At 33.7% G+C, this 26,393-nt stretch overlaps 2 protein-coding genes across 4 annotated transcripts in view; both read right to left on the bottom strand.

The window, feature by feature from the left end:
* Positions 1-13,528, bottom strand: part of LOC141661348 (protein MICRORCHIDIA 6-like) — a 29,350-nt gene extending 15,822 nt beyond the window's left edge. For all 3 annotated transcript variants that reach the window (XM_074468334.1, XM_074468335.1, XM_074468336.1), the window contains exons 1-18: positions 13,357-13,528; positions 12,684-13,023; positions 12,446-12,520; positions 12,296-12,330; positions 11,805-11,883; positions 11,633-11,722; positions 11,479-11,554; positions 10,411-10,489; positions 9,851-9,985; positions 7,564-7,662; positions 7,349-7,477; positions 7,125-7,271; positions 6,519-6,611; positions 5,410-5,461; positions 5,218-5,329; positions 4,098-4,345; positions 3,901-4,010; positions 3,642-3,721 (exon numbers count right to left, since the gene is read on the bottom strand). In XM_074468334.1, the coding sequence (XP_074324435.1) occupies positions 3,642-3,721; positions 3,901-4,010; positions 4,098-4,345; positions 5,218-5,329; positions 5,410-5,461; positions 6,519-6,611; positions 7,125-7,271; positions 7,349-7,477; positions 7,564-7,662; positions 9,851-9,985; positions 10,411-10,489; positions 11,479-11,554; positions 11,633-11,722; positions 11,805-11,883; positions 12,296-12,330; positions 12,446-12,520; positions 12,684-12,990 (1,946 nt within the window). In that variant the 5' untranslated portion in view covers positions 12,991-13,023; positions 13,357-13,528. The remainder of the gene's footprint in view (positions 1-3,641; positions 3,722-3,900; positions 4,011-4,097; positions 4,346-5,217; positions 5,330-5,409; positions 5,462-6,518; positions 6,612-7,124; positions 7,272-7,348; positions 7,478-7,563; positions 7,663-9,850; positions 9,986-10,410; positions 10,490-11,478; positions 11,555-11,632; positions 11,723-11,804; positions 11,884-12,295; positions 12,331-12,445; positions 12,521-12,683; positions 13,024-13,356) is intronic.
* A 1,245-nt stretch (positions 13,529-14,773) lies between these two features.
* Positions 14,774-23,928, bottom strand: LOC141723721 (serine/threonine protein phosphatase 2A 55 kDa regulatory subunit B beta isoform-like). Its single transcript, XM_074525594.1, has 14 exons — positions 23,761-23,928; positions 22,486-22,589; positions 22,249-22,356; positions 21,989-22,108; positions 20,898-21,089; positions 20,685-20,776; positions 20,338-20,456; positions 19,016-19,139; positions 18,764-18,887; positions 18,202-18,270; positions 17,460-17,551; positions 17,260-17,337; positions 15,286-15,362; positions 14,774-15,183 (listed from the first exon to the last, which is right to left on the bottom strand). Exons 1-14 carry the CDS (start codon positions 23,840-23,842, stop codon positions 15,047-15,049), a joined length of 1,518 nt encoding a protein of 505 aa, XP_074381695.1. The 5' UTR covers positions 23,843-23,928; the 3' UTR covers positions 14,774-15,046.
* Positions 23,929-26,393: the final 2,465 nt, after the last annotated feature.

Genomic DNA, 26,393 nt, shown 5'->3' with positions numbered 1-26,393 from the left:
CACATTCAATATTAGACTGAATGGAGAATAGAATTAACTTCTATAGAGATAAAAACGGGCAAAAAGAACAGGCCTTATTATTCCTATATGTTCCATTCGTAACATTCCCTTAAGGTGTCATTGACTATTTTACTTGTGTTTAGTCTTTCCCAATTAGAAGTCGTATAGGAATTTAGTAGAAGTTATTGGGATTAGTTCATCAACAGTGTTCGGTCAGAGTCCCTTTTTGACTCTGCGCCGTTGATTCGACTATTATTAATGAGCAATAATGGAATAATTCCTTCATAGAGATAGGGGACATAATTCACATGGATATAGTAAGTCTCGCTTGGGCTGCTTTAATGGTAGTCTTTACTTTTTCCCTTTCACTCGTAGTATGGGGAAGAAGTGGACTCTAGAGGTACTACGAATTTAATTGATTGAGGAATCACATCAAACCATATCAATTGTTTTATAGATCGTTCTGCAACATGTTTTGAATTATTTAAAAAAGATCTTCATTTAGGACTTACCTTACATTTTATGAATAAAATTCTTTCAATCAAAGAGATATTTCCAGGATTCCCATATTTGTATCTCGAAAGCAAAGAGATACAGAGTATTGGAATTTTATTCCAACCAATTCCAACCAAATTCGTCCTAAATTTTCTATTTCAATGAACGGGCTCTTCCCATAATTTTAGTTTTAGATGGATACTAAAGAAGGCCCGACCCCCTAAAAAGAAAATTTTTAAGTGTATACACAATTTCTATGAGAAAAAATTAGGCATAGTAGTTGTATAACGAGAGAGTATACATAATAAGATCTTGACTTGGGAGTCACATATTGCGCACTTACCGATTCTTTTATTTTTTCGAAATTACATTTTGACTTTATAAGGGTTTCAACCATCAACATATCAAAGAATCCAGTTAATCACTCAAGAACAAAGCATATTGATGTTCGTCATCATTTCTTGAGAGATAATGCTGCCAAAGGTAAGATTGAATTAGTTTTTGTACCTACTCAATATAAATTGGCAGATATCTTTACAAAACCCCTTGGCGAAGCAAGATTTTCTACCATTCGAAGGGAACTTGGCATGTGCAGTGTATAATGGCAAGCTATCTTTGGAAATTTGGTAATGTTAGCTTACTATCAATTTTCATGTTAGCTTACTATGATTGTTTATTAAATGTCATAATTTGTGTTTAATTTGATTTATTAATTTTGACATGCCATCATATGTTTATTGCTGCTTACATGTTTGTGTGTTTTGATGCTTTATCTTATATTTTTTATCAGCCCTCAACCTAGATCTTTTTGATGCTTTAAGGGGGAGAAATTTAGGAGATTTATGTTTGTTTAAGGTTGGTTTAAGACTTGTTTCATCTGTTGGATTATGTTTAATCTGTGGTTTGCTACTTGGTTTAAATTGACTTTTGGTTTTTAAGACTTGATGTAATGATTTATGCTGGTTGTTAGTTATGACTGGATATTTGGATATGCATATGTCTCATTTATATTAATTGCAGTAACAGGTTATAAGATTTTGAGATATGCATATATTTAGGGGGAGTTTTATAATTCTCCTAAATGTGTGTAATCATCAAAAAGGGGGAGATTGTAACTCCTTAGTTTTGATGATCACAACACAGCAAGCCATCATGTTGTTATTTGAGAATGTCTGCAGGATATAACAGCTTAATGTCATTGCTGTTTAAGTATCATGACAGCAAGCTATCATAAGACAGTAATCTATTTCAGCAAGCTATGATCAATTGTCAGAATAACAGCAAGCCAAGATGCACAGTCCAGATTCAACAAGGAAGTCGAATTTCATGGAGATTTTATAGGATCTTCATATATATCAGTTGTAAGGACTTCTCTAATATAATAAACGTGCATGATATATAGAGAGCTCATTTATAAAACGTTTTTACTTATTCAAATTGATTTCCTAAAGAATAGGAGTTTGTTTCTCTTTCAAACTCTTTCTCCTATCTTCATTAAAACGTTTTATCCTTTACTAAATAGAAGAGATATTTTCTGAACATTGGACTTCTGTGTTTCTCTTCTATCTAACGTACACATGAACGTTGGAAAAACCATCCCAACAATCTTACACGGTAGAATTGGATTCTAGCCGTTGTAATTTGTTGAGGCTGTTTTCAAACGTTAATGTGTGGTTATATAAGTGGTTTTCTTGCAGTTTTATGACTGACGACTTTGCAAGCAAGAACACATACAACTCCTGATCTTTATTGTTTCTAAAATACTCTCGAGCTCTAATTATATACACGTGTTTTATCTTAGAGAGAGTCTATAGTTTGAGTTGTAAACTTTATCATTGATTTGTATTGTTCAAATTGTATTGATTAGTTGCTGGATAAGTTGGCTAGGGAAACAAGGGTTTAGTGGTACTTGCTAGAGGAGTTTGTACTACGGGGTAGTATAGTACTTAGAGAGCAGGTTTTTAAACAGGGTTTCAGCAAGCCATTATCAGCAGCTGGGATAAAGGGAGATATATTGTTGTATCTTGTAGTTGTAACCTTCATTGATCAATAATATATTCTCTTACCAAGTTGGTAAGGGACCAGGACGTAGACCATAGGGGCTTAGGGGTCGAACCTGGCTAAAATTCTTGTGTGTTCTATTTACTTTCCTGCACATTATTTTCTGCATTGCATTTAGTCATTTCAGCTTACTATCATTATCGGATTATAGTTCAGTTGATAAAATCTCAGTAAGCTATTATCAGATAAAATTTAAAAGTAATCCTAGTTAGCCATAATCACCTATTCACCCCCCCTCTAGGTGTAATTTCACCCATCATATAGTTAAAGTAGCGCATTAAAGATATGTAAACTAGTAATACACATTTGAATTAGATTTAAGTTAATTTCTTCTGTTATTAATATATCACGCATAACGGATATATTTTATAGTGGACAATTCTCCCAACAGGCGTCTATTATTGAATTCACCCGATCCGGCAGTACCCATTTTGGGAACGTCCAGTGCCAAAAGTCACTGAATGAGTGAATGGGTAAATCTGGGGCCGGTTATTGATCCTTGAAGTCAGTTATGGACTTTCTGACAGTCGAACACCGTATAGTCTAAACCTGAAGTCATATATAATGTTAGAAAAACTTATTAGTAATGGTCATCACTTCTCGCCCCATAGTTTGAGATCTTCTTCGAACTTGATGCACAAATAGATGGAATAGTAGCAAATAGCATCCTTCGAGCCTGCATATTCGTGGAAATCAATCTCATTTAGAAAGCCTTATCTCTATCGTCTACCTCTTTTCAAGGAAGTGAGTCTCAGACCCAATTAGACTCAAGGTCCGCCGCTAATAGAAGTTGCTTACTCTCCTAGTAGCGAAGGAAAGCTCTATCTTATAGCAGACAACTAGCGCAAGCCTAAAAAACGAATCTCATAAGTAAAGGCCTGTTCACAATGCAACTAATAGAAAAAACAACTACTAGACTAGCTAGTAGTTGAGTGCTCCTTGTTGTTCATAGTTAAAACTTATATGTGCAATAGCAAATGTTATTATCTTAGTTACTTGAGCAACAAAAGTTAATAGTATACAAATATTAGTCACTTGAGCAACAAAAGTTAATATATAAATAAACAGTAAGCTGTGCTACTCACTGTGCAAGAAGTTTTCTGTTTTCTAGCATAAGGTTTATGGGCTCTTGATCTTCCAGCAATTCACTGGTATTAATGGTAGCCTGCAACCAAAAGGTAAAATCTTAGCAGTAGATTATATAAAGTTCATTTCACAATAGTAGGTTTATAATTTACACTCTTCTGCAATTCTCACTGAAATGCATGTAAGCAGCTTAAAAGTAAGATTGCACAAGCAAAATTTAAACACCACTATAATTGCGTAATTACACTTCAAACATACCTCTACTTCTAGAAGTCGGCTAGTATTGATAACATTGTCCCTCGCCACAGCTTTCCTTTTCACCTTTCCAGACTCCTGGCGTTCAAAATTTCTCCTCTTCAAACTCGCTCCTGGACAAGAATGAACATATTTTCGTATTGATGAAAAGAGGTCACAGGTATTAGCGCCTAAGTTTTAAGTCTACATTCAAACTCTACCTTCTTGTGAGTTTATTTCGTTGCACAACTGGTGACCTGGTATCCTTCCTAATTCATTCGAAGAAGCAACCACCGGAGGCATACACGTTCCAGCAGTAAGTACTTTACCAGCAGAAGCAAAACTTTTATCCAACATAACAGGTTGTTTTGCACCATGCTGTGTGCTGGAATCAGATGTGATGTGTGATGTCATTAACGCCCGGGGTTTTTTCGTGACCGAATATCCAAGGTATCCACAATGGTGATCCCTGCCCGTAATTAACAATATTGGTCAAACAAGTATGTAACAGATCCAACAGCAATTTACTAATTAATCCAATGATAACTCTGCAAAACAAGCAATTCACTAACTAATCGGACGATAACTCAGCAAAACAAGCAATTTACTAATTAAGTCGATAATAACTCAGCAAAACAAGCAATTTACTAATTAATCCAATGATAACTCAGAAAAACAAGCAATTTACTACCCAAATCCTTAAATCACGTAGCTATTACAGATTTAATTTATACTAATATATAGAGCTTTCGAGAGGAGGCACCTCTCCAGATCCAAAAATGCAAGTACACAATACGGAATACCTAATTCTCCTCTTTCTCGTCTCTTTAATCCCCCCTTGTGTTCATTGACTCTTTTTCCCTTGTAAATTTGCTGACCCATTTACTTTTAGGCTTTCGTCTTGAATATACTATCTTAACTTGGTCTTTATCCCCTGTTGGGCCTTAATGCATCACAAAGTACTATGCTCTATAACTGAAAAAAACTCACACTCTACACTATACCATGCATGATTCACATATATTGTCTACAAAGCAAGCCCAAGTATATTAAAGGTCATGCATATGATATTCTTCACGAAACGAATAAATTAACAGGTAAAATACCTTAATAGTTCCCAACAAGATAACACTCATACAACAATCTTGAGAACTCAAACAGTATGGATCTTAAAGACCATTTTGGCTAAATTTTATATTCAGACATGCTCAGCAGTTTCTAGTTGGAGTCTTTATATATAAAAAATAACAATCAACAATCAAATCTAGCTTCCCCTGTGCTTTGTTGGCCACACACAGAACAAAAGCTCAGTATCTAGTCACTATTCACACATAAGTTTACCAGTATTCCAATGTCATTTCTTTCAAGCGGACTTCAAGCTTTTGAAAAACACTGGTTTTCTCAAAATCTTGTTTGTTGTGACTAGGCTGAATAAAATTTGCTTCCAGGACACCTATTAAAGAACAAATAAATTTAGGTCAATCTAACTCAATGTTTGAGACTAAAGAATGTGAACTGGAAATGTGAATTTACCTACAACCCCTCTGCCTCTGCTAGATGTGAAATTTGCAGGGCGCCAAAACGGCTGAAAATGATGAGATAAGCACAGAATTTATTGTTTTATGTGTCTGTATGCATAAATTAAACATTTGCACAAGGAAACAAGAGAATGGAGGAACATAATCATTGAAGGCCATTGATGCAGAATAAAGAATTAAAATATTAGTTTGCACATTTTTTATGTGATTAGTTAGGATAGATTTTACCTTAATTTATTTTGAAGTTATATTATATATATATATGTAGGAATATTCTAGATTATGATAGAGAATAAGAGAAGGTTTAGTTTCCTTTTTAAGAAAATATTACTTTATGGTTAAATTTTAGGGATCTACTCCTATATAAGGAGATGTAATCTATCATTATAAACAAGACTTTGATTATTATTATATTGAGAATTGCTACTCTTTTGTTATGGGCTGCCATCCTAACAAATTCTTCTCTTCTATGGTTGAGAAATTCTGAGGGTAGTGATTTCTCTGCAGTATGAGCACCAGTAGTGGGTTTTCTACGGTTAATCCCAAATATTTATCTTTGTACTTGTTTTATTTATATCCTGCATCACTAGTGGCAATCGACTATCTCCTTCACAACTAACACCCCCACCCCCACGCACTTATAACAAGGCCATGGGTTCAAATCCTCATATAGGGTCCCTTACTACATTTACCACTCAAAAAGGGGAAAACACATGAACTAGAATCCATATTTCAAAGCACCTCAATGCCAATGATAAATATAAAAATTTGCAGAAATCAATGGATAAATTAAATTATTGACTTCCAAACTATGACGGCGATGACAACTTTTCTTTACTGTGAGCAGATCAGGTGGAGTGGAAGAAGGATTTTTACGTTATTTTTGATATTTGGATATTTTAGACTCCTAGCAAGCCAAATGACTATGCCACCTCTTTGAACTAATCTCTATTTTAATTGAAATGCAAATACAGTCAGTATATAACTTTTGTATACAATTCAAGTGCTGCACAAAAATGCATTAGACTTCTATGGGAGACATAAAAGAAGTTTATATAGCATATTTACACTAAAGATAAGCAAAAAGATACAATAAAGAGGTACCAGTATTAGACGATTCTTGTAATAGACATTGAAACCATAGATATTGATGTGGGGAGCTTCCTTGAGAAATCCTATCGTTGTAATAACTTTACCCTGCACAGCAACATTGAAATCGACATTAATATTATTGACCACAAAGAATTGTGTAAACACAAATATATGACCAAAGGTTCGTGTACTCGTTGTAGAATACAGTAGACACGTGTAAAGGAAATAACTAGTAACTCAATGATCGGCACCACAACCAATCGAGATAAATCAATAGCCACATGTCTTGCAAGCCATAATGAATAACCACTAGCGATTTCATACTTCATAAGATTTTACAGTTAAAAAACAATGCCAACTTCATCAAAAAAAAAGTTCATTGGACTGTACAGAGTCAAATCGTGAAGATTAATGCTAGCACACTAAGTTGTCTTTAGCAAATTCAAATCGACATTAACTTAATCAAAGCATATTAATCTTAAACTGGAAAATTTAAGCTTAAAGTAGGATCCACGGTTATTCATGATATCCCGCTAATTTATGATGCTGATGAAAATGAGGGACTTGCAATTAGACAGTCTAAGATAGTAGAAGGTTTAAAAATGAAATGGCTACAACCTCCACACAACGACCATTTTGAGGTCTATACACGATGAATTCCGGATGCTTGAGATCGGTAGCAATATTATGATACTCAACCACTCGTCCACGCAATAACATGCAGAAATTACTGGGAAGACGCAAATACAAGACAGATAAATAAGCCTGCAAAGAAAGTCATATTAATCAAACCAAACATTAAAACATTTTTTAATGAGACATAAAAATGACATTAAACTTACGCGGAGAGAAAAACGGAGCCGATTCGCGATATGCTGTTCAGTTGCTGACTTCAGCTTCTTCCCTTTCTTCCCCTTCTCCCCATTTTCCCCCTGTTCAAGCTTATTGGATTCTACATCAATACGAATATCCTGCAACACGTAAAATGCACATTACCTGGAATGGCTTAATACAGTAACAATAGGTAAATATTGGAAATGGCTTGATGATAACTAACCTCCTGATCTGATTCAAAATCAAGCTCCAAATTGTTCTCATCATTAAACCAGAGATTGTAGATGATAATTTTCGTGCCATGATATCCAACGTCTTCAAACTGTCCATTAGATTATTTTAAATTATCAAAGGTAGAATAGGATCATCTACAGCAAAGATGAATAGGATTATTTTATTAAAGATGCATCTGGGAAACCCATTGAATATTTATCACAACTCTAAAATAAGAACTCAGACAGCAAAGATAAATTTGCTAAAATGCTTCAATCTGAATGGATAGAGTTTGTAAACTCCTCAACTTTTCCATAGACAGCTTAACAGAAATGTGCTCTTAAGCATTCTAAGATTTTTCCAGAAATGGGATGCCTTCACACTATTTTATGGTAGATAACGAAATACAAAAACTTACCAGGTACCAGTTTCATTATGATACCAATGTCATTAAAGTGCATTACCATCCCGAATTTCGCAATTGTAAGTTTGTAACAATAGCAATGACACCATGTTACTACAGCAGACATTTAGCCAATTTTTTTACATTCAATGGTAAATTTTCTGCACTCCTTCCCAAATAATTCCCCCACCCTCAAAAAACCCAACTCAATGTGAAGCTCCATTTACCATATTTAATCTATCTGTAGTGGAATCTATAACAACAGTTTCTAGAAATATCGAAACAATATAAGAATTTTCACATGCCAAGTCTTTATAGCCCAGATTTTTATATAATGTTCATCTTATGTCTGCAATTATAAAGTATATATAATAAAACAAATCACAGTCATTATATTGACTATAAAAAAATTCCACAGGGCAACGACTATTACAAAGATAACAATTTCACAGTCGGTTGTCTCAACCAGATCCTATATTCCTCATAGTAAATAATAATTATAGTTCTATTCTGATTCAATTATAAGGCCTTATAACTTGAGGCTTGCAAGGGTAGGGTGGAAAGAAACGCAAAGATACATGACAGCATAAACTACTGAAATTGAAAATTAGACACAAAAATAATCCATAAAAGGGCCTAGTTCATCAGAGACCAGTAGTTCAGTAGTTAACCTGGTAATCTAATTACGATATGTAGTAGAACAAAAAACTGCAATAGAAAATATATATACATATGTGTTCATCCATTGTTTAAAGAACTTAAATTAAAATTAAATTACTTCTCAAGAGTTATTACTCCCTCCGTCCCTGTAGGTTCTTAACATTTGAAATGGAGAGTTCGACACGCATTTTAAGGCTCTTATCTAATATAGTTCAATAACTTATTTTTATGATTTTCCTTTTTTAATTAAAATTTGAACATTTAATTTTTATTCAAATGAAAAAAGTTTTTAAAATAATTTATCTAACTATAGTAGATAAGAGTCTTAAAATGCGCGTCGAACGCTCTATTTCAAATGTTAAGAATTCATTGGAACGGAGGGAGTACAATTTAAGTACAGTAATCTCTTGACTTTAAAATAGATCGATGGTCAAGACATGCCACCTCTTTGTCAAAAAGATATTACTTGAAATGATAAACAACAAATACATTAATCCATTTTAGTTACACATAATTTCAGAACTGACGTATCCATAGTAACTACACAATTCTCAAATCATTCAGATTTCAGGAAACTTAGAAAGTAAAATATGAAATTATAGACCTAAATCAATCTTTTGTGTTATAATAAAGGCAAATGTAATCCAATAATATCCTGGCTCATCAAAAAAGTCATTTTTAGTTGTCATTTAATTTGCTAATTTGGAACAGATAGGCGTATATATACGCTTTGGAATATTCTATTGCTAAAACAGATACTCCCTCCATCACAATATCCAATTTGAGTGATATTATGAACCATTATGAATACATATTCCAAAAGTAAATATTTCTTGATTGATGTCCTATGAAACAGTGGTAAACGTGTCAAGTTGATTAGCCAAAATTGGAGTTGCAACTTTGTAAGAAACAGGGAATAGTATTTAGCCAAAACAGGGATGACATATACTGTCAAAATGAGTAAGAACTGGAAATGGATTGATGGGAACATTATATAGATAACAAGTCGGAAAGCAGACAGGTTGCTGTGCAATATCTATGAAAACAAGAAAATGTATATCTTCTGTTCGATGCAACATTAACTATCGATACACTAGTGGCTACGCTTTAAAAGAAAAAGCTATAATTCAAAGTAGCCCAAAATCTCCTCCCCTCTAAGCAAAGACCATACAGGTCAGCAATAACTATAAAACATATACATTTATTATTATAGATAATCGGCATGGTGGCTTACTTGCTTGAGAAGTTCAATTTCTGTCGAGTATGGAGACCACTCCAACAAAATAGAAAGGTTGTGCATATAATTTTCCTTGCTCTGCCATTGTAGGAAATCCATTGTCTCTGTCGATGTGTTAAACTCGTAATCAACCTGCGGTATAGGTGAGACAGAAATCTAGTCGGCTATATACTAGTAACACTAATCTTTAAGTTTCTTATATGTTTAAAGAAGTGTTCCTCGTCACTAGACCCAGCAGTAATTCCTACAGTCTCAAGCAATATTGCATAAGAAACAGCAAAAGATGAAAACAACGACAATGTCCACAGATGGCGAAGTAAAAAGATCAGATATACACTCACCCTAATCAGGTAGGAAACACAACTTAATTATAATTTATAATATCGTGCGTTCTGATCAAGGAGGATATTACAATGAAGCATGGCATATATGTGTTTTAATTATAATTGTTGTGGACATTTTTTGACAGTATCAGTATGCTTTTAAAGAATCATAATAGCCATATATACAAGCCAGAGCATCTAAATAGCTATTGTGGAAGAGAGAGCAAGACTAACCATAGGAACCACTATTCTATCGTGCCCCATTTGTGTCAAAAATGTATAGGACAGAAGACCAATGCTTTGTGTCATATTTCTGTCAATTTGGGAGAGAAAATAATGAGAGGAGTTGAAGAGTAAATACAAAACAAATAACTTCTTAAAATTTGTGCCAGTGCTCCCCATTATGCATGAAGAGCAACTACAATTGGCATTAAAATGTAAAAATAGATTAGATTATGAGGCTGTTTAGCTTCAGGATGTAAAAAGGAAGTTCTTATTCCAATCAAAGTTTATAAGTATATCCACTTATCTTTGCTGAAATACACAGAGCCAAATGGCTCTAAACCTTTTTATGCACTGAAAACAAGGCAAGAATTGTAAGCCCAAACAAGAACAAAATAGAAGACAGGTTGACAATCAAATGAATAGAAGGCATCACTTGAAGATGCTTTACGATATACTTGAAAAATCTTTACCATATTTTACATAAAAAAAATTAATAATCATTTCGTAGTACTTTTAATATCCGAGGAACAATGATTTGTGCAAATTAACAAGCAATAGAAACACTCGCACGTATTTTCTCGTAGTTGCAGTCAACAATTGATAACAATAAACTGCATAAGATATTCCTTCTCCAAAACTTATTACAATGATCCTCTCAAGTCAATGGACTTTAAAACACCGCGCTGTCCTCTGAAATTATGATTGCAATCATCAGAGAAGATTATTAAAAAAATTCTAAAACGGAGTTTGAACACCACATCGTCCTCTAATATTATAATCAGGGTCTTCCCAGAAGATCATGACACGCATGTTACGTTGAAGCATATTAAGCATGCCTGATTCAGATTCTTAATTTTTAATGCTAAAGTTTGCAATTTGCATACATGGTAGTAAAATGATGAATGAAAGGACCACAGCTTGCATAAAATCATTTCCCCGATGTTCTTATGCAACTTACATCGACACACCGCATAAATGCAGACATACATGGAATGTTTTACTGGAGTGAACTGCCACCTGTCATCTTACTGTCTTAGTATTAGTACAAAAACAAATATATCATTATCATTATCAAACCTGTTCTTCATGTGGCGGCTGAAGACAATGACATCTGCTCCAAGTCTCATTGAACTAGTCTTGAAGCCATTTCCATCTGAAAGGCTACAATTCAACCAATTTATGCAAGGAAAAACATAGGATTATTTGAAAAATATGAACACAAGAATCATACACTGTCCAATGGCTGATTTAGACTTCTTATTTGAAAATCCAAAGCTTAAGCAGCGCCGTATTGCTTCTGGGTCCATTCCCCCACCGTCATCTGTTGTAAATATGGGGAAATAAATTAAAATCGATGTCAAACCATAAGAGTTTTTCATATTTTGAAGATGGACATGGAATACCTTGAATTAACAATGCTGAAGCTCCATTCTTCGGATTTAAAGTTTTATCGATCATCACAAATGTAGCCTCATTTTGCATCTATCCAGTAGATGGAAAACAAATTGCAGAAATAAGAAGGCTATTTCATTTAGAAAAAAGATACAGGGAAACACAAAATTTGCACTGTTTTTACTCCTTATACCATCTGCCATGGGATTTCTCTAATTTCTGTAACTTTGAGCAATATTAAACACTTTCAATTTAATATAAGATAACATTTCCCACAAAATAGTAAGGCAAAAATCATTTATTTTCTGACGGTCATATTTTTTTTGGCAACATACGGTGATAGCAAGCATTAGGGTGTCCCTCCTCCCCCAGAAGAAATAAACGATATTACAGTTACGGGCAAGTCACATACGTACACAACATTCGGATTTAGCAAATAACTTTAGAGTTCAATCACTGATTTTAATTATAGATTTGCTCAAATTTTTAAACATGAATATACCTCATCAACTGCATTATCTATCAGTTCCGCAATGGCTGCACAAATTAAGCAACCGATAAGATGAAACTGGTTAAAGTAATTATAAATTGTTGCAGCAAAGCTAAGTTGCTAGAGGCACTCGCAAGCAATGATAATAGGAGCTAAACATACCACCAAAAGCCCATTTATGCGAAGTGGCATTTGAATGAAGGAATTTAGGGTGAATACATAGGTGATTTGTAACATCTGTTAACCACCGATCAAATTGTCAGATAGCTGTTAAAATACAGCCATAAGCATATTGAGATACACATAACGACAAGTGAAGTTAACTTAAGAAAAGAAAACCATGAATGCTGTCATCTGGAACAAATCACAAAAAGTCATATAATCTTAGACAAATAAGTACTTTGAAGGTTGGATTTTGGTGCAACTCCATCTTCATAATTGTTGGCCTTCCAAAATTGCCGACACAGAGGTGCTGAACTAATGGGTAATGTTAAACAAGGGCTTGTATCATCAAACTGAGATTGCTCTTGATCCAACGCACTAGTGCCACTTTGACCAGTACTTACAGCACTTAAGCTCATGTTATCTTCCGATTCTAGTCCATGATGAGCTTTGCATTGCTTAAAGTTATCGAGAACACGTTTATTGTGTGCTCTAACCTCCATTGACCTTCCAACCACATCTGGCTCCGCTTTAACGGTTTCCATAACCTCCGCAGTCACGACACAAGTCAGCAATGTCTAGGAAAATTGAATAAAGACAGAGGTAAGTGAAACGACCTCTCATACAACGACCTAAGGATTATTATGCTAAACACGACCTTCAATTAATTTAGAAAAAAAACACGACCTCCAGTTATTGCACGTAAACACTTGACCATTACGCTAAACACAACCTTCAATAATTCTAGGGTATTAAGTAACAGTAACATTATGCTTGAAGACTCAATGCCAGTACCTAAATAAACCCTAAACCTAACAAGTAATAATTAATTAAAAAAGGAAACTGACTTTGTAGGTTGTTTAATTAAATAAGATGACAAAATAAGAGTAATACTAAACCAGTAAACATACAGAAGACAGAGAGAGGAGATTGAAGTGAGTTTGGAATGTAGGAGATTCTGTCTGGTCCCTACACTTGCTTTCGTCTTTTTGCGTGGATCAGCAAGACAGAGATGACCTGGAACAAGAATAGTACAACAAATAAATAAATATCCCTTTTTTGTCAAAAATAAATAAATGTCCCTTTTTAGTGTTTAAACTTCGGATGTCGTGTTTTGTTACCAAAAATCGTTTTTGTATTCTCATTTGGAGGGTCAGGCCCAGGCCCATAAAGATGACAAATATTGAAAATAAAACCCATTTGTTAATCAGCCTTAAAATTGTTACCTAAAATGGACAATTGGTTTTTGTTTTCCAAATATGCATTAAAACCTACTCCTTTCTAGCCCATTCATTTTTAACCTTTCCCGATTAGTGTGATTTATTTCTTTAAATGCTTTAATTTACTAGTATTTTCTAAAAATAATATGTTCTTTTCCTAATTTTAGTATTTTTGGAGATCTCACGGCTTTAACTTCACATTTTTCAATTTTCTTTGTCCAAATGTTAAAGAATAAAGTATGATGAAGGGTGTATTAATAAATTCATATTTGACAAGAGATAGATCATCTTAATTACATATATTATTAGTCATGTCCTTGAAGTAATAATGGTTTGTTTAAACTTAGACAGAAATGACCAACATACTAATAAAATACACACTATAATTTGTTCTACTAACTTGAAATTGGTATGCTTTATTTTTAATATTTTTTGCTGTTAATAAGAAAATTATAATAATTTATGTTTAATGATATGAACGATTGTCCTTTTTTCTTTTACTAATTAAAATGATGGTTCTATGGTTGTATGTTCAGATAAATAATATAATTGTTTAACTATGATATATTGATTATGAACACTAAATCTCTAAAATTTAGTTTAAATATCAAAATAAATAATATGTTTTGCATTTCATTTATTTATTTAAAAATTTAATACTTATTTACTAGTTAGCTTATAATAGCAAGGTGTTAGATTATATGACTGTTTTGGACCTGTGTTCAAAATATTTAGTTAAAAATTTATTTTAAACTTTTCTGAAATATAAATTATCTCTTATAATTTTATTATGAAAAAGTGAAATATATTTTACATGGAAAAAATCACAAATTTAATTTATTATACAACCATCTCCAGCCTCATGAATCATTTACAGTAAAACGTATATAATTTGGTGTTTCTCTGAATTGATTGCAGAAGAATTCCTCTACATCAAAACTCCTATTGATATATAAGCTTTTCAGCTATCAAGACATCATTTTGAAAGGTTAATAAAAGAAAGAATAAAGGCTGGCAAAATTTCAATCAACACAAAAGTTTAGTTATGCTAAAGGTTGAATGATCTACTATGGAGTTTAATATAATGACAATTTCAAATTCACAAGCATGATGAAAATTCTGTATAATTGGAAGTTGGAATAAGTATGACATGTGCCTTCATGAACTGAGGTCAGAACATTCAGCAATTCAGTCAGCTGAGTTTCATGTGAAGTAAAGCTGCTGCTTCCCAGAACTACTCAATTGCTACAACGGCCTAGGACTCCAACTTTGATTTTATTTCTTGTTAGATCTTTTTTACTTGCTACCCCTACATTTATGTTACTTCAAACCCAGTAGTACTGCTTATTTTTGGCATCAGTGTCAACTCTGTGATGTACTTCTATGCATAATACATATATACACTGTTTCCTGTAGCACAAGCAATCATATTTGATTTTGGATGCCAAGCCATGTGCAACAACTTGGAGTTTAGGTTGCCCGGGAATTCATTACTTTTTGAGTCAGACGTCTCATTCCCTAAAAAAAGAAGGAACAGGATACTCTTTACATGAATGAATCTCTAAAAATATTAAAAGATTGGAACCGCTATATTTAAATTAAGGAAATGGAAACTCTTACCATGCCTGTAGATTGCCCGTGTTAAGCTGCCAAGAGATGACCTCCTGGCCCGTGGAGCAGCTAGATAATGCGCCTTACTGTAAAAGTTAGGTCAGTAACTGTTAAAAGTTAAAACTATATTTAGAGTAGGAGTGTGTTCGAACCGAGTCGAGCCAAAATTGTCAGGCTCGACTAAAAAGTTTGGGCTCAAGCTCAACCGAACCATAAATTTAAGCTTAAATCTCGGCTTGACCAAAGTTCAATATGCTCTCAAGTTCGAGTTGACTTAACTAATTTCACCAAAAACTCCTATATGCACGTCTAACTGATTAAATGTGTAAGATATATATTAATTTTTCAAAATTTAGATTAAACTATACTGCATATTAGTAATATTAATATATAAATGAAAAAAAATATTAATAGCTCAATTAGGCCCACGAGGCTCACGAGCCGAGTAACTTAAAGCTCGAGCTTGGCTCGATTAAGAATTTGAATAGCTCGAGCTTGACTCAATTAATACTCCAATAGCTCGAGCTTGCTTGGTTATTTCTCGAACCAGATTCAAGTGTTTTGACCGAGCTCGAATAGCTACTGAATAGTTTGACTCGTAAACACCACTAATTTAGAAATATTTAAAGGGAAGATCAAATATGTAACGTAAGGCATAATTCTTTATTTCCTTCTGTTTTTGTAACTTAACAATACATACAATGTAAGTTGTTTGTTCCTGGACCGGACAATCAGAACTTCTCATAGATTTGGCACTCAGAGTTGTTAGGAGTTGTCCCACATCGTTTGTGGGAGGGGCAGTTTGCTAGAATATAAGCTGCCAGATAACTCCAATTAGTATGAGGCCTTTTGGGAGGTGCCCAAAACCAAAACCGTGAGGGCTCAACCCAGAGCGGACAATATCATACTAATGTGGAGTTAGGCCTGCTTAGCAAGCCCGACAAGTGGTATCAGAGCTTCAGGTTATAACGGTCCAACAACAATCTCAGATGGGCTCCAGAAGTGACCTAGGAAGAGGCAGATGGGCTTGCCCCAGAGTGGGCTCAAGGAAAAGGCAGACGGGCCTTCCAGTATGGGCCTAGGGGGAGCAGATAGCCAGATGGACTTTCAGTATGGGTCAAGAGGGAGCCTGGTCACACTGAAGGGGGAGATTGTTAGGAGTTGGCCAGATGGACTTTCAGTATGGGTCAAGAGGGAGCCTGGTCACACTGAAGGGGGAGATTGTTAGGAGTTGTCCCACATCGTTTGTGGGAGGGGCAGTTTTATGAGGCCTTTTGGGAGGTGCCTAAAACCAAAACCGTTTGTGGGAGGGGCAGTTTGCTAGAATATAAGCTGTCAGATAACTCCAATTAGTATGAGGCCTTTTGGGAGGTGCCCAAAACCAAAACACCAAAACCGTGAGGGCTCAATCCAGAGCGGACAATATCATACTAATGTGGAGTTAGGCCTGCTTAGCAAGCCCAACAAGAGTTTCTAATTAATATATCTGTTTGCCTTAGCATTGAAATCCGGTTAACCAAAAACTAATTGGAGGATGAGTTGCTTGAAGATGTAGATTAAGTCTACAATATATACTACAAGATCATCCGACTAGAAGTTGAAAATAAATAAGAAAAAAGAACAGCACAGACCTACATCTTAGACTAATTGGCCTAATGCTATATGTGCAGTAAAAACTTAAGTATGCTACTGTTTTGCAGGAAAAAAAGAAAGGATACTAATGGGTTATTCTCAAGTGCCTGGATGTTTCGATGTCTTTGCAATGGATTGTAATAGATATTAGATAAATATAGTATATATAAAAGAGAGGCCTAAATTTGTGTATTTTATAATTTTATTTCCCTGCCCCCATCATACAAGTGGAGAGACAAAATCTGTTGAAAGCTAACAGTACTCGAATCCATAGTTCCAATATGGTTAGTAGCTATTAGCACCATGAAACTTAAAGATTTGAAATTCATGAGAAAAAATATGGATGTGTACCTGTTTGGATTTCTGCTGGCTTCCAACATGGTTCCTTCCTCGCCACCAAGTCCACAAGAATATATCTTTATCAGGTTGCTAAATTAAAAGACAAAGAACAAATAATTTTTGGGATCTGTATGAGCTAAAAACAAGATAAACTCTAGTAGCACCATGACTTAGCATTTGATTTTGAACTATACTTTAGCTAAATGCCAAACCTATAAGATCCAGTAGCAAAGTGCCTTCCATCTCCGCTTATGCAGCAATCAAACTTATCGAAGATAGCATCACTATTGTACAAGTCGGACAACTGTAAATGCATTGAAACATGTAACCAATAAGAGGTAGTCAAAGTAAACTTATTGGGTGGAAATGCGGTAAAAATAAACAAAATAACTATATGGTGTAGATATGAGTATATCTTCCCAGCGTTACATGGTTCACGGGTCAACTTGTGGAACTTCAAATTGGATTGTTTGGCCCGAAACATGGGTCAACATCGTACCAATTTACTGGGGAACATGATCAAATTTACCAATCATCAGGACGATAAAGTGTGCAGAAAAAAGACAAAAATTAGGTTTCTTTACAGTTGTTTTCTAGACTACACCACTATTCATCCATGCAGTCTGCTGCGGATAGTCGGCAATGCTCGAGGATTTTTCTCTCACTTCTCTCCCACCACTTGTCTCTCTTCTTAAATACTCTCTTATTTCTATTCCCCAGGCTATCTAATTTGAGAAGATTCTTCCCACATCAGATTGCACATAATAATGATTTGGCCAATGAAATCTTTATATGTTGGCGGAAATTTAAAATTGATCTAGAAACAGGGACCTCATATTAAGGGTTTAATCAGAACATAGGGATATGGAACATGAAAATATAAGCATTGCCTACCATGAAACATGACAACTCACATGTTAAATTTTATGCAGTTCATCACGATCTGTTAATTACCTTGGTACGAAGGTGTTCATGAACCTTATAAGTTGCAACCGGTGAAGTCTCCATGTGTGTATCCCACAGCTGCGGATATTTAGCAAGGATATATTTCTTAAGAGCAAATTGTGAATTTTGAGATTTCTGAGTAATCGAGGATAAGCAAGCCACAAGAATATTTATATATGACATGATGTGGGTTCAATGTGAACATTTTGACAGCGATACAATGACTAAAGAAATATAAACCGTATTTATAAATTTTAAAAAGAACTTGCCAGAATGCTAGGTAGTTGAAACAAAATACGAAGTTGAAGAAGAACCTTTGTTGAAAATTAAATACTCCAGATAAATTTGTTATCCATTACCAGCTACAGGAAACCATTAACACTATATTCTGATCCATTAATTTTTAGCAGAATAAACGTAATAATAACAATGCATTCTGCTATAATGTGGGTAATTTAAAAGTTTCATGCAAATTAGTGATCAGATGACCTTTGAAGCAAAGTAGTTTATGACCTTTAACTCTAATGCAAATTACTGATCAGAAGACCTTTGAAGCAAAGTAGTTATGGACCTTTAATGTCATGAAGTCGCGACTTAATATATGCCTTCCGTCCATAGCAAATTTCATGTCAGATATTGATGTGACGATTTCAGTAAAAAATGTTTTTTGGCCTTTAAAAACACCATCATGCAATCTGAAAAGCAGAATATGAGCTCAAGTTAAACACTCCAATGGCAAGAGAATGGTTAATTAGCAATTTGACATGGGACAAATCTAAAATTAATACAAATCATGAATGAAGAAATTTTTGGCAGAACGCACATCTTAGCACTGTGGTCACATAGTGCCGACTGCCGCAAGTCAACAAGTCTAATGAAACCCCTTGAGCTGCTGTAAGCAAGAGTATTACAGTGAAGTGGATGAAACTCGGCTGATGTTATCACCTCTGAGGGAAAAAAACTTCAATCATAAAGACATTGACTGAAAATTATCAAAAAGAAGCACAGAGTATTAGACATGCCAATAAATTATTCTCTCCAACAGATTAATCATAGCCAAATATTTTTGGCAATAGTTCATTTTTAAGAACTGACAATGTTAACTCGATCTTGATATAGCAATTGATTTGGTGAACAGCATAATTTGTCATCTCAGCTCTGAAAAAATAGCACTCATCTATAATTTATACCCTACAAGTTATCTCTGTAAAACATGACGGAATATCCTTGGGATGGTAATGTCCAATGCAAGAGCTATATGCTTGGAAACCACACAAGACTACAGACCTATTAGAGAAGCTACCAAGCCTCACTCTTAGGTCCCTGTGACTGCCCCTCAAAGCACCTACAGCCTCAACTGCACTCCTAGTTGTTAGTGGCACTATGAGCTTGTACACTTTGCAACTTCACTTGTTGATAATGATGCTATTACTATCAAGATGCTTAGAGAACCTCAACTGACTTTTAAAGCTTGAAACAAGTTTTAAAGCCATTTACCCTTATGACATTATTGTAGGAGTAACAGGACAAGTAAATCTCAGTGAGGGGCTATGCACCTACACACAGATTTGCGACAATGGGATAAAGAAAGACGACATGCCTGAACCAACAAAGCTGCAACATGAAGCTGCTAAAACTGAATGACATTACCTGTGACAGGCCAAACATAATCTAAACCTCAACTACTACAAGACTCAGAAGAAGTTACAATATTTACCATTTATAGTAAATAAAACCATCTAAAGGATAAAATTTTAAAATTGCACGACTTATGCCTTCTTTGATTGCATTTCTTGTTACTCGTCTTTCCAACAACCATGTATGTACCAACCACACTACATGTTGAATACCTCCCAATAATGTTGCATAATATGTTGCATTGTCTTGTCCTACTAATATTACACATATTAAGGGTTGTCTTGTCATCCAGGATATTTAATTAGATTACTAATGTTTTGGGCTACTGCAATCAATACGATGTAGACTTGCATCTAATAGACAGAAATTTTTTTGATAAACACTGTTTTTCATAAAACTCATAATTCATGTGTATGACAAAAGTGATGAAAAGGTGAACCCGAGTCAATAGGTTAATAAGAGATGAAACAGTCTATTGTGTTTTAAACAACACGGAGAGAACGCTACCTGTAAGATCATCCATGTTTGATGGCTTCATGTCAACAATGTTAAAGCACTGATTACTGACCTCAAGGTTCCACAAATTTATCCTAAGATCATCCGCGGAAACAAATGTCTCACCGTCACTACACAAAAAATACAAAACAAATTTCATATAACTGTCCACTGACTTTTGCCAATAACTCTATGCTTTTGCGATTGCAACTCATTTATTTTCACTCTTTAAACTGCTAAAACATAAAAAGTGGGCCACTCTAACTGTCATGATTAGACTTTAAAGTGTAGAGAATACTAAATATGCAACACAAATGAATGTCCCTACTATTAATATTTCCTGTTCTATACAGTTTTACCTATTATTCGAGATAGAGTTGATATTATAATCATGAGCATGTGCATACGCCTTTCGACACCTTGCAGGAGCATCATCTTCCAGGTTAGCTACCTAGTTAATAACAAACAGGTAAAAACTTTCAAATACCGTGTAAAAAAAGATAACAAGTGCGAAACAGAATTTCACATAAATGGTATCTTAAGTTTCTGTATGGTGAGTATCTAATACATACTCTGTTATGTCCAACAATTGGCTGCGTCCTAATGCTGTCCATTTTTTCTCCTGATTCTAAAAAATTACCATTAGAAAAAGATGATTTATTTTGTGCGCCAATGTAGCTCTTTCCAGCCAAAAGAGCATTCTCTGAAGAGACTAGAGGATCATGGTCCATTACTTTAACTTTCTTCAACTTGCGTTCTTTAACCTGGCTAAAAGCAAGAAAAAAATAATCAAGTAGATTTATATACATATCTTTCATTATTATTTTGTTTTGAAAATTTCTTATTTTCTCTCAACTTTTATCTGTGTAAGCATGTGGAAGCAAAAAAAGTGTGCGCAAAATCAGCGGCAGAAAAACAAAGTAAGTATATATATATCTTCTTCTTTTTTCTCTTGCAAATTTATCATTTTCACTTTGACCTCTTTATACATTCTCATCTGCTCAAAAGATGCACTGTCTATTCTTTTCTCTGCTTTAACTATTCCTTATAAGCACTAACACTATGTTTGTTTGTTTCATGGGATTAATAATAGTCAGACTATCGACATGCCTGCTCTTGATCTGTATTATACTAATTCTATAGTTATCCGAATTTATCCCATGAACTAAATTTCAATCACTTGGCATGGAACTAATAGTAACTAGGGAAGAGGATCAAGGGACGACACAAAATACCCCAACGATAAACTAGATTTTGAAAATAAAATAACACATTATGATTATTTAAAAGGATAAAGTATGACAAAAGGAGTGCAAATTTAAGATCGACCAGGGATTATTTCTTTAATGTGCACAAGCAAATGTCATTGTTTATTCTGGTTTTTTTTTTTCATATTATAATTTAACTTGAGAATTTAAACTAATAAGTAATCAATAAAACACGTCAAGTTTAAAGCAAACACGTTTACATTTAAAAGTAATGAAGAACACACTATTCACAGCCCTCCATTTCATTTGATATTAAATAAAAAACAAAGGACAAGTATGAAAACAGAGACAAGATAGATACTACACAATTAACCATTGTGGAACTTAGTTCATATACAATGCTTTTGGACTTATAATATCTTTCCTAGAACTACAGTTGTACGACAAAAATATACCTTCCAAAGTTTGACTGTCTTGTGATTTGTTGAAAGAACAAAAAGTGATTGGTTGGGCCTTGCACACCATTTAAGGTCATTAATCTTCTCTTCTATTTCCACACTCTTCAAATAATCAAACTATAAAAAGTGATATACAATCAGAATCTAATATGTACATATAAGTCGAAAAGTACATACCAATTCAACTGTGATGAGTATAATACTAATGCAGGATTTAGAGAATGAGTTAGTGTGCAATTGAAATCAGCAAAATATACCTCTGGTTCATGACTCTGAATTTCTGTTTTGTATTGATATTGATGATGTTGTGTGTCACTAAGATCTGATTGCTCCAATTCTTTCCGAGAAAAATAGCCATTTGTCACCTATAAGATTATCTTGTAAAGGCAGATGGTCAGTTGTAGCGCACATAAACCCCTACAATTGCTGATATAAAATTCTTATAAACAAAACACACATATATAGATAATTTGAGGTTAAATTGTGATTCGCACATCTTTACCAGGTGTCTTTTCAAAGATTATAAGACGCCCTCCTTGATCACCAACAGCCAGATGATCACCACTGTCTTCAAAGTCAATTGCTGATATGACATCCACTATATAAAAAAACTCTGTATTAGATATGAAATACGAAAATACCGCAACAAATTAGTCAGAAAGAAACTGCAACATTAAGCTCATTAAAAGTATCTCACAAGAGACACTGCAGAACTATCTAATGATAGCATTTCCAGCAATCATCAGCTCTTTAAGCTACTGATAATATTTCGAGTACATGATTTGAAAAATTTGTTCACATTCTGTTTTGCCAAGTTTCGTCATTTTTTTTGCTGTATCATGATTTCATTTCACTTCTGACACTGTATAATTAATATTAAAGACAACATAATTATAACTTCAAACAATATCCTTTTTTATGCTAATTAACTTTAAGCAAAATTCACCTTTTATAATAGGTAGGTCCTAGATACATCTTTTGTCGTATCTACTAGACCACTCACAAAGTCCATTCTGCAATGTGGCACTACTAAAAGGTAAAATCTCTGACCAGGAATAGAGGTTGCATTCGGTACAAACAAGGAATTGAGCGGTGGGAACAAGGCATAATTTAAAATATTATCAACATTTTTGCATCATATCCATTTCATTCCAATACTTCATTCCTTCCAATTTTCCTCACATATACACTCTCCTAAAAGGTATGATGAGTACTTAATTAGATCATATATTACGTTTAACACTCTCCCTCTTTCCCCTCACCTTAAATCTCATCTTTAGGTTGAAGAGTGGCTCACTAGAAACCAATCTTTCGGGCAATAATAAGCCTTAGTATTCATGTTAAATAATTAAGAAAATGTCAGGGTTAGGAGGAGGGCCTTATGAAGATTCGTTATCAGCTCTCCTATAACCCCAAGATGCTAGTAGATGGGCTTCTATTTAACATATTTCTACTCATTTTGCACTGCGATATTAAATTGAATTTGCATTTTTCAACCCGAACAACTATTCAATGAGTTTAACAGTCTACAGTAGAAACCTAAAATATTAACATCAGCTTCTATTTACATGTTTCTAACTCATAATTCATAAACATATGTGTTTGAACTTTGCTTAGTGTGTGCACAACTGCACATACAGAGAAACAGTTGGGGGAGGGGGAGAGCGGGGGGACAAGAGAGGGAGAGAGGGGGGAGGGATGGAAGGGGAGAGAGAGGGAGAGAGAGAGAGAGAGAGAGAGAGAGAGAGGGAGAGAGAGAGGGAGCGTACTAGGTTGAACATCGTCGGCAGGATTACGTTCACCAAAAACCTGAGAAAAATTCCAGTGAAGAGGTGCTGAAGGAGATGCCATTCGTGTGCTGCTCCTGTAACTAAATCATATCCTTACGGTGCGATAAGCCTCGAGACAGCAATGACTCCATTACAACAAAAGTCTACTCATATTTAGGATTATGTTTTTTTATATATACAGCTGTACTTTCTTTTCTTTTTTTAATCGGTATTGTTGAGTGCGTAAAAATTCGATGTCTTTCGCGCCAACGGAAATGCAGGTTCAGGGTCGGGTCGGTTAGGCTCGATTTTAGATTAAAACCTGAACTCTATTCATATATTTTCGATTTCTAATATCCAAAATTATAATTACCGATTCATATTTGATTTTGGTTTCAATTTAAAAGGTCTCGATTCAGTTATAATTGGCTATATTTCCGTTACAAAACTGAAAAATATAGAAACGAAAAACAATATTACAAATCATGGCTATAATCTGATTTTTAAGTCTCATGGTTGGATTTCAAAGAGCAGTTACTCAAATGCTCAAATAACATAAATACGAACATGATGCAAGTAACAATTAAGAGTATTACTTATTTTAGTACCGTGATGGGAACAAAATTAGGTACAAACTTCATGTACCTACTAGGTTCTCGAGAGATTCATCACATACAAACATAATATATTCATTTAATCTCTTATTTATACTTCTGCAATCCCTGCATCTCGAACCGACAAATTCTCTCCTTTATACTTCTGCAATCCCTGCATCTCCGATAGATATATATATTGAAGCACAGGTAGAATATAAACCTACGAAATATATAAAACAAAAGATATTTATAGATAGTGGAGCAGATATTTGTTTAGCTAAAGAAGAAGTATTTACTCAACACAAATGGAAGCATACAAAAAATAGAATAATAGTAACAGGATTCAATAACCATAAAAAAGAGATAGATATAATAGCAGAAAATGTAAGATTTATATTAGGAAAAATAAGATTTAGGTTACCTATAATATACCAAGAAAATAATATGAAACAACAAATGTTACTAGGAAATAACTTTTTAGATTCTTTTAAAACTCAAATAATAAAACAAGATAGGATAAGTTTGTTAACACCTTGCGAAAAATGGATAGTATTAAAAAGAATAATACCTGTAAAATCAATAGAAATAAGTAATATTAAAGCAGAAAGAAAAATAAATTTAGAACTATTAAAACAAAAATATTTAAAGGCCTTAAAAATAAATTTTGGAGAACATCCAATGAAGTTATGGGAAAAAGAAAAAATATATGCTGAAATAAAACTAATAAACCCTAATGATATAATTAGAAACAGACCAATAAGATATAGTCCAACAGATCAAAAGGAGTTAGGAGTTCAAATAAAAGAATTATTAGACTTAGGACTAATACAAGAAAGTAAAAGTCCGCATAGTAGCCCAGCGTTTTTAGTAAGAAATCATAATGAAGTAAAAAGAGGAAAAGCTAGAATGGTAATAGACTATCGGGAACTAAATAAAAAGACTATATTTGATGGATATTTTTTACCATATAAAAGAAATTTAATCAACCAAACAAGTAATAAAAAATGGTTTAGTAAATTTGATTGTAAAAGTGGATACTGGCAAATAAAATTAACTAAGGAATCTAGATGTTTAACAGCATTTAGCGTTCCACAAGGACATTATGAATGGATAGTACTACCATTTGGATTAAGAACAGCTCCACAAATATTCCAAAGAAGAATGGATAAAATATTTAGAGAAATGAATGATTTTATTCTAGTATATATAGATGATATATTAATATTTAGTGATAATTTAACAGATCATTCAAAACATCTAGATATATTTATTCAGACTATTAGAAAACATGGAATATTATTATTAGAAAAGAAATCAGAAATATTTAAACACAAAATAGAATATTTAGGATATATTATAGACTCTGAAGGAATTCAATTACAAGAACATATATCAACAAAAATAAAGAATTTTAAAGAAATTTTAGAAAATAAAAAAGAAGTACAACAATTCTTAGGAATAGTAAATTACGCTTCAGATTATATAAAAGATTTACCAAAATTAAGAAAACCACTACAAGATTTAATAAAGAAAAATAAAACTTTTGAGTGGAAGGAAGATCATACAAATGCAATAAGAGCATTAAAAACAAAGGTAGAAAATTTACCTAAACTACGATTACCCAAAGATAGTGATCAGTTAGAACTATTTACAGATGCTAGTGATATAGGATGGGGAGCAGTATTAGTAGCTTTTGAAAAAGATGATATTGATAAAGAAAACCCTTTAATATGTGGATATGCAGCTGGAACATGGAAACCCAATGAAAAGAATTATCATATTAATGAAAAGGAACTATTAGCTGTAAAATTAGGGATTAAAAGATTTCATTATCATTTACTACCTGTAAAATTTGTTGTTAGAACAGATAATACTCAAGTAAGATCATTTATATTCAATAAAATTGACCCTTTACCAGAATTAAATAAAAGAAGAAATTGGCAAGCATTTTTTAGTTATTATGATTTTATTGTAAAAAACATATCAGGTACTAAAAATATTCTTGCAGACTATCTTAGCAGGGAAAATGGAAAGTAT

This window comes from Apium graveolens, chromosome 5 (assembly GCF_009905375.1).
Source record: "Apium graveolens cultivar Ventura chromosome 5, ASM990537v1, whole genome shotgun sequence".
Classification (NCBI taxonomy): Eukaryota; Viridiplantae; Streptophyta; class Magnoliopsida; order Apiales; family Apiaceae; genus Apium; species Apium graveolens.
This window is presented reverse-complemented; position numbering and strand designations above follow the sequence as displayed.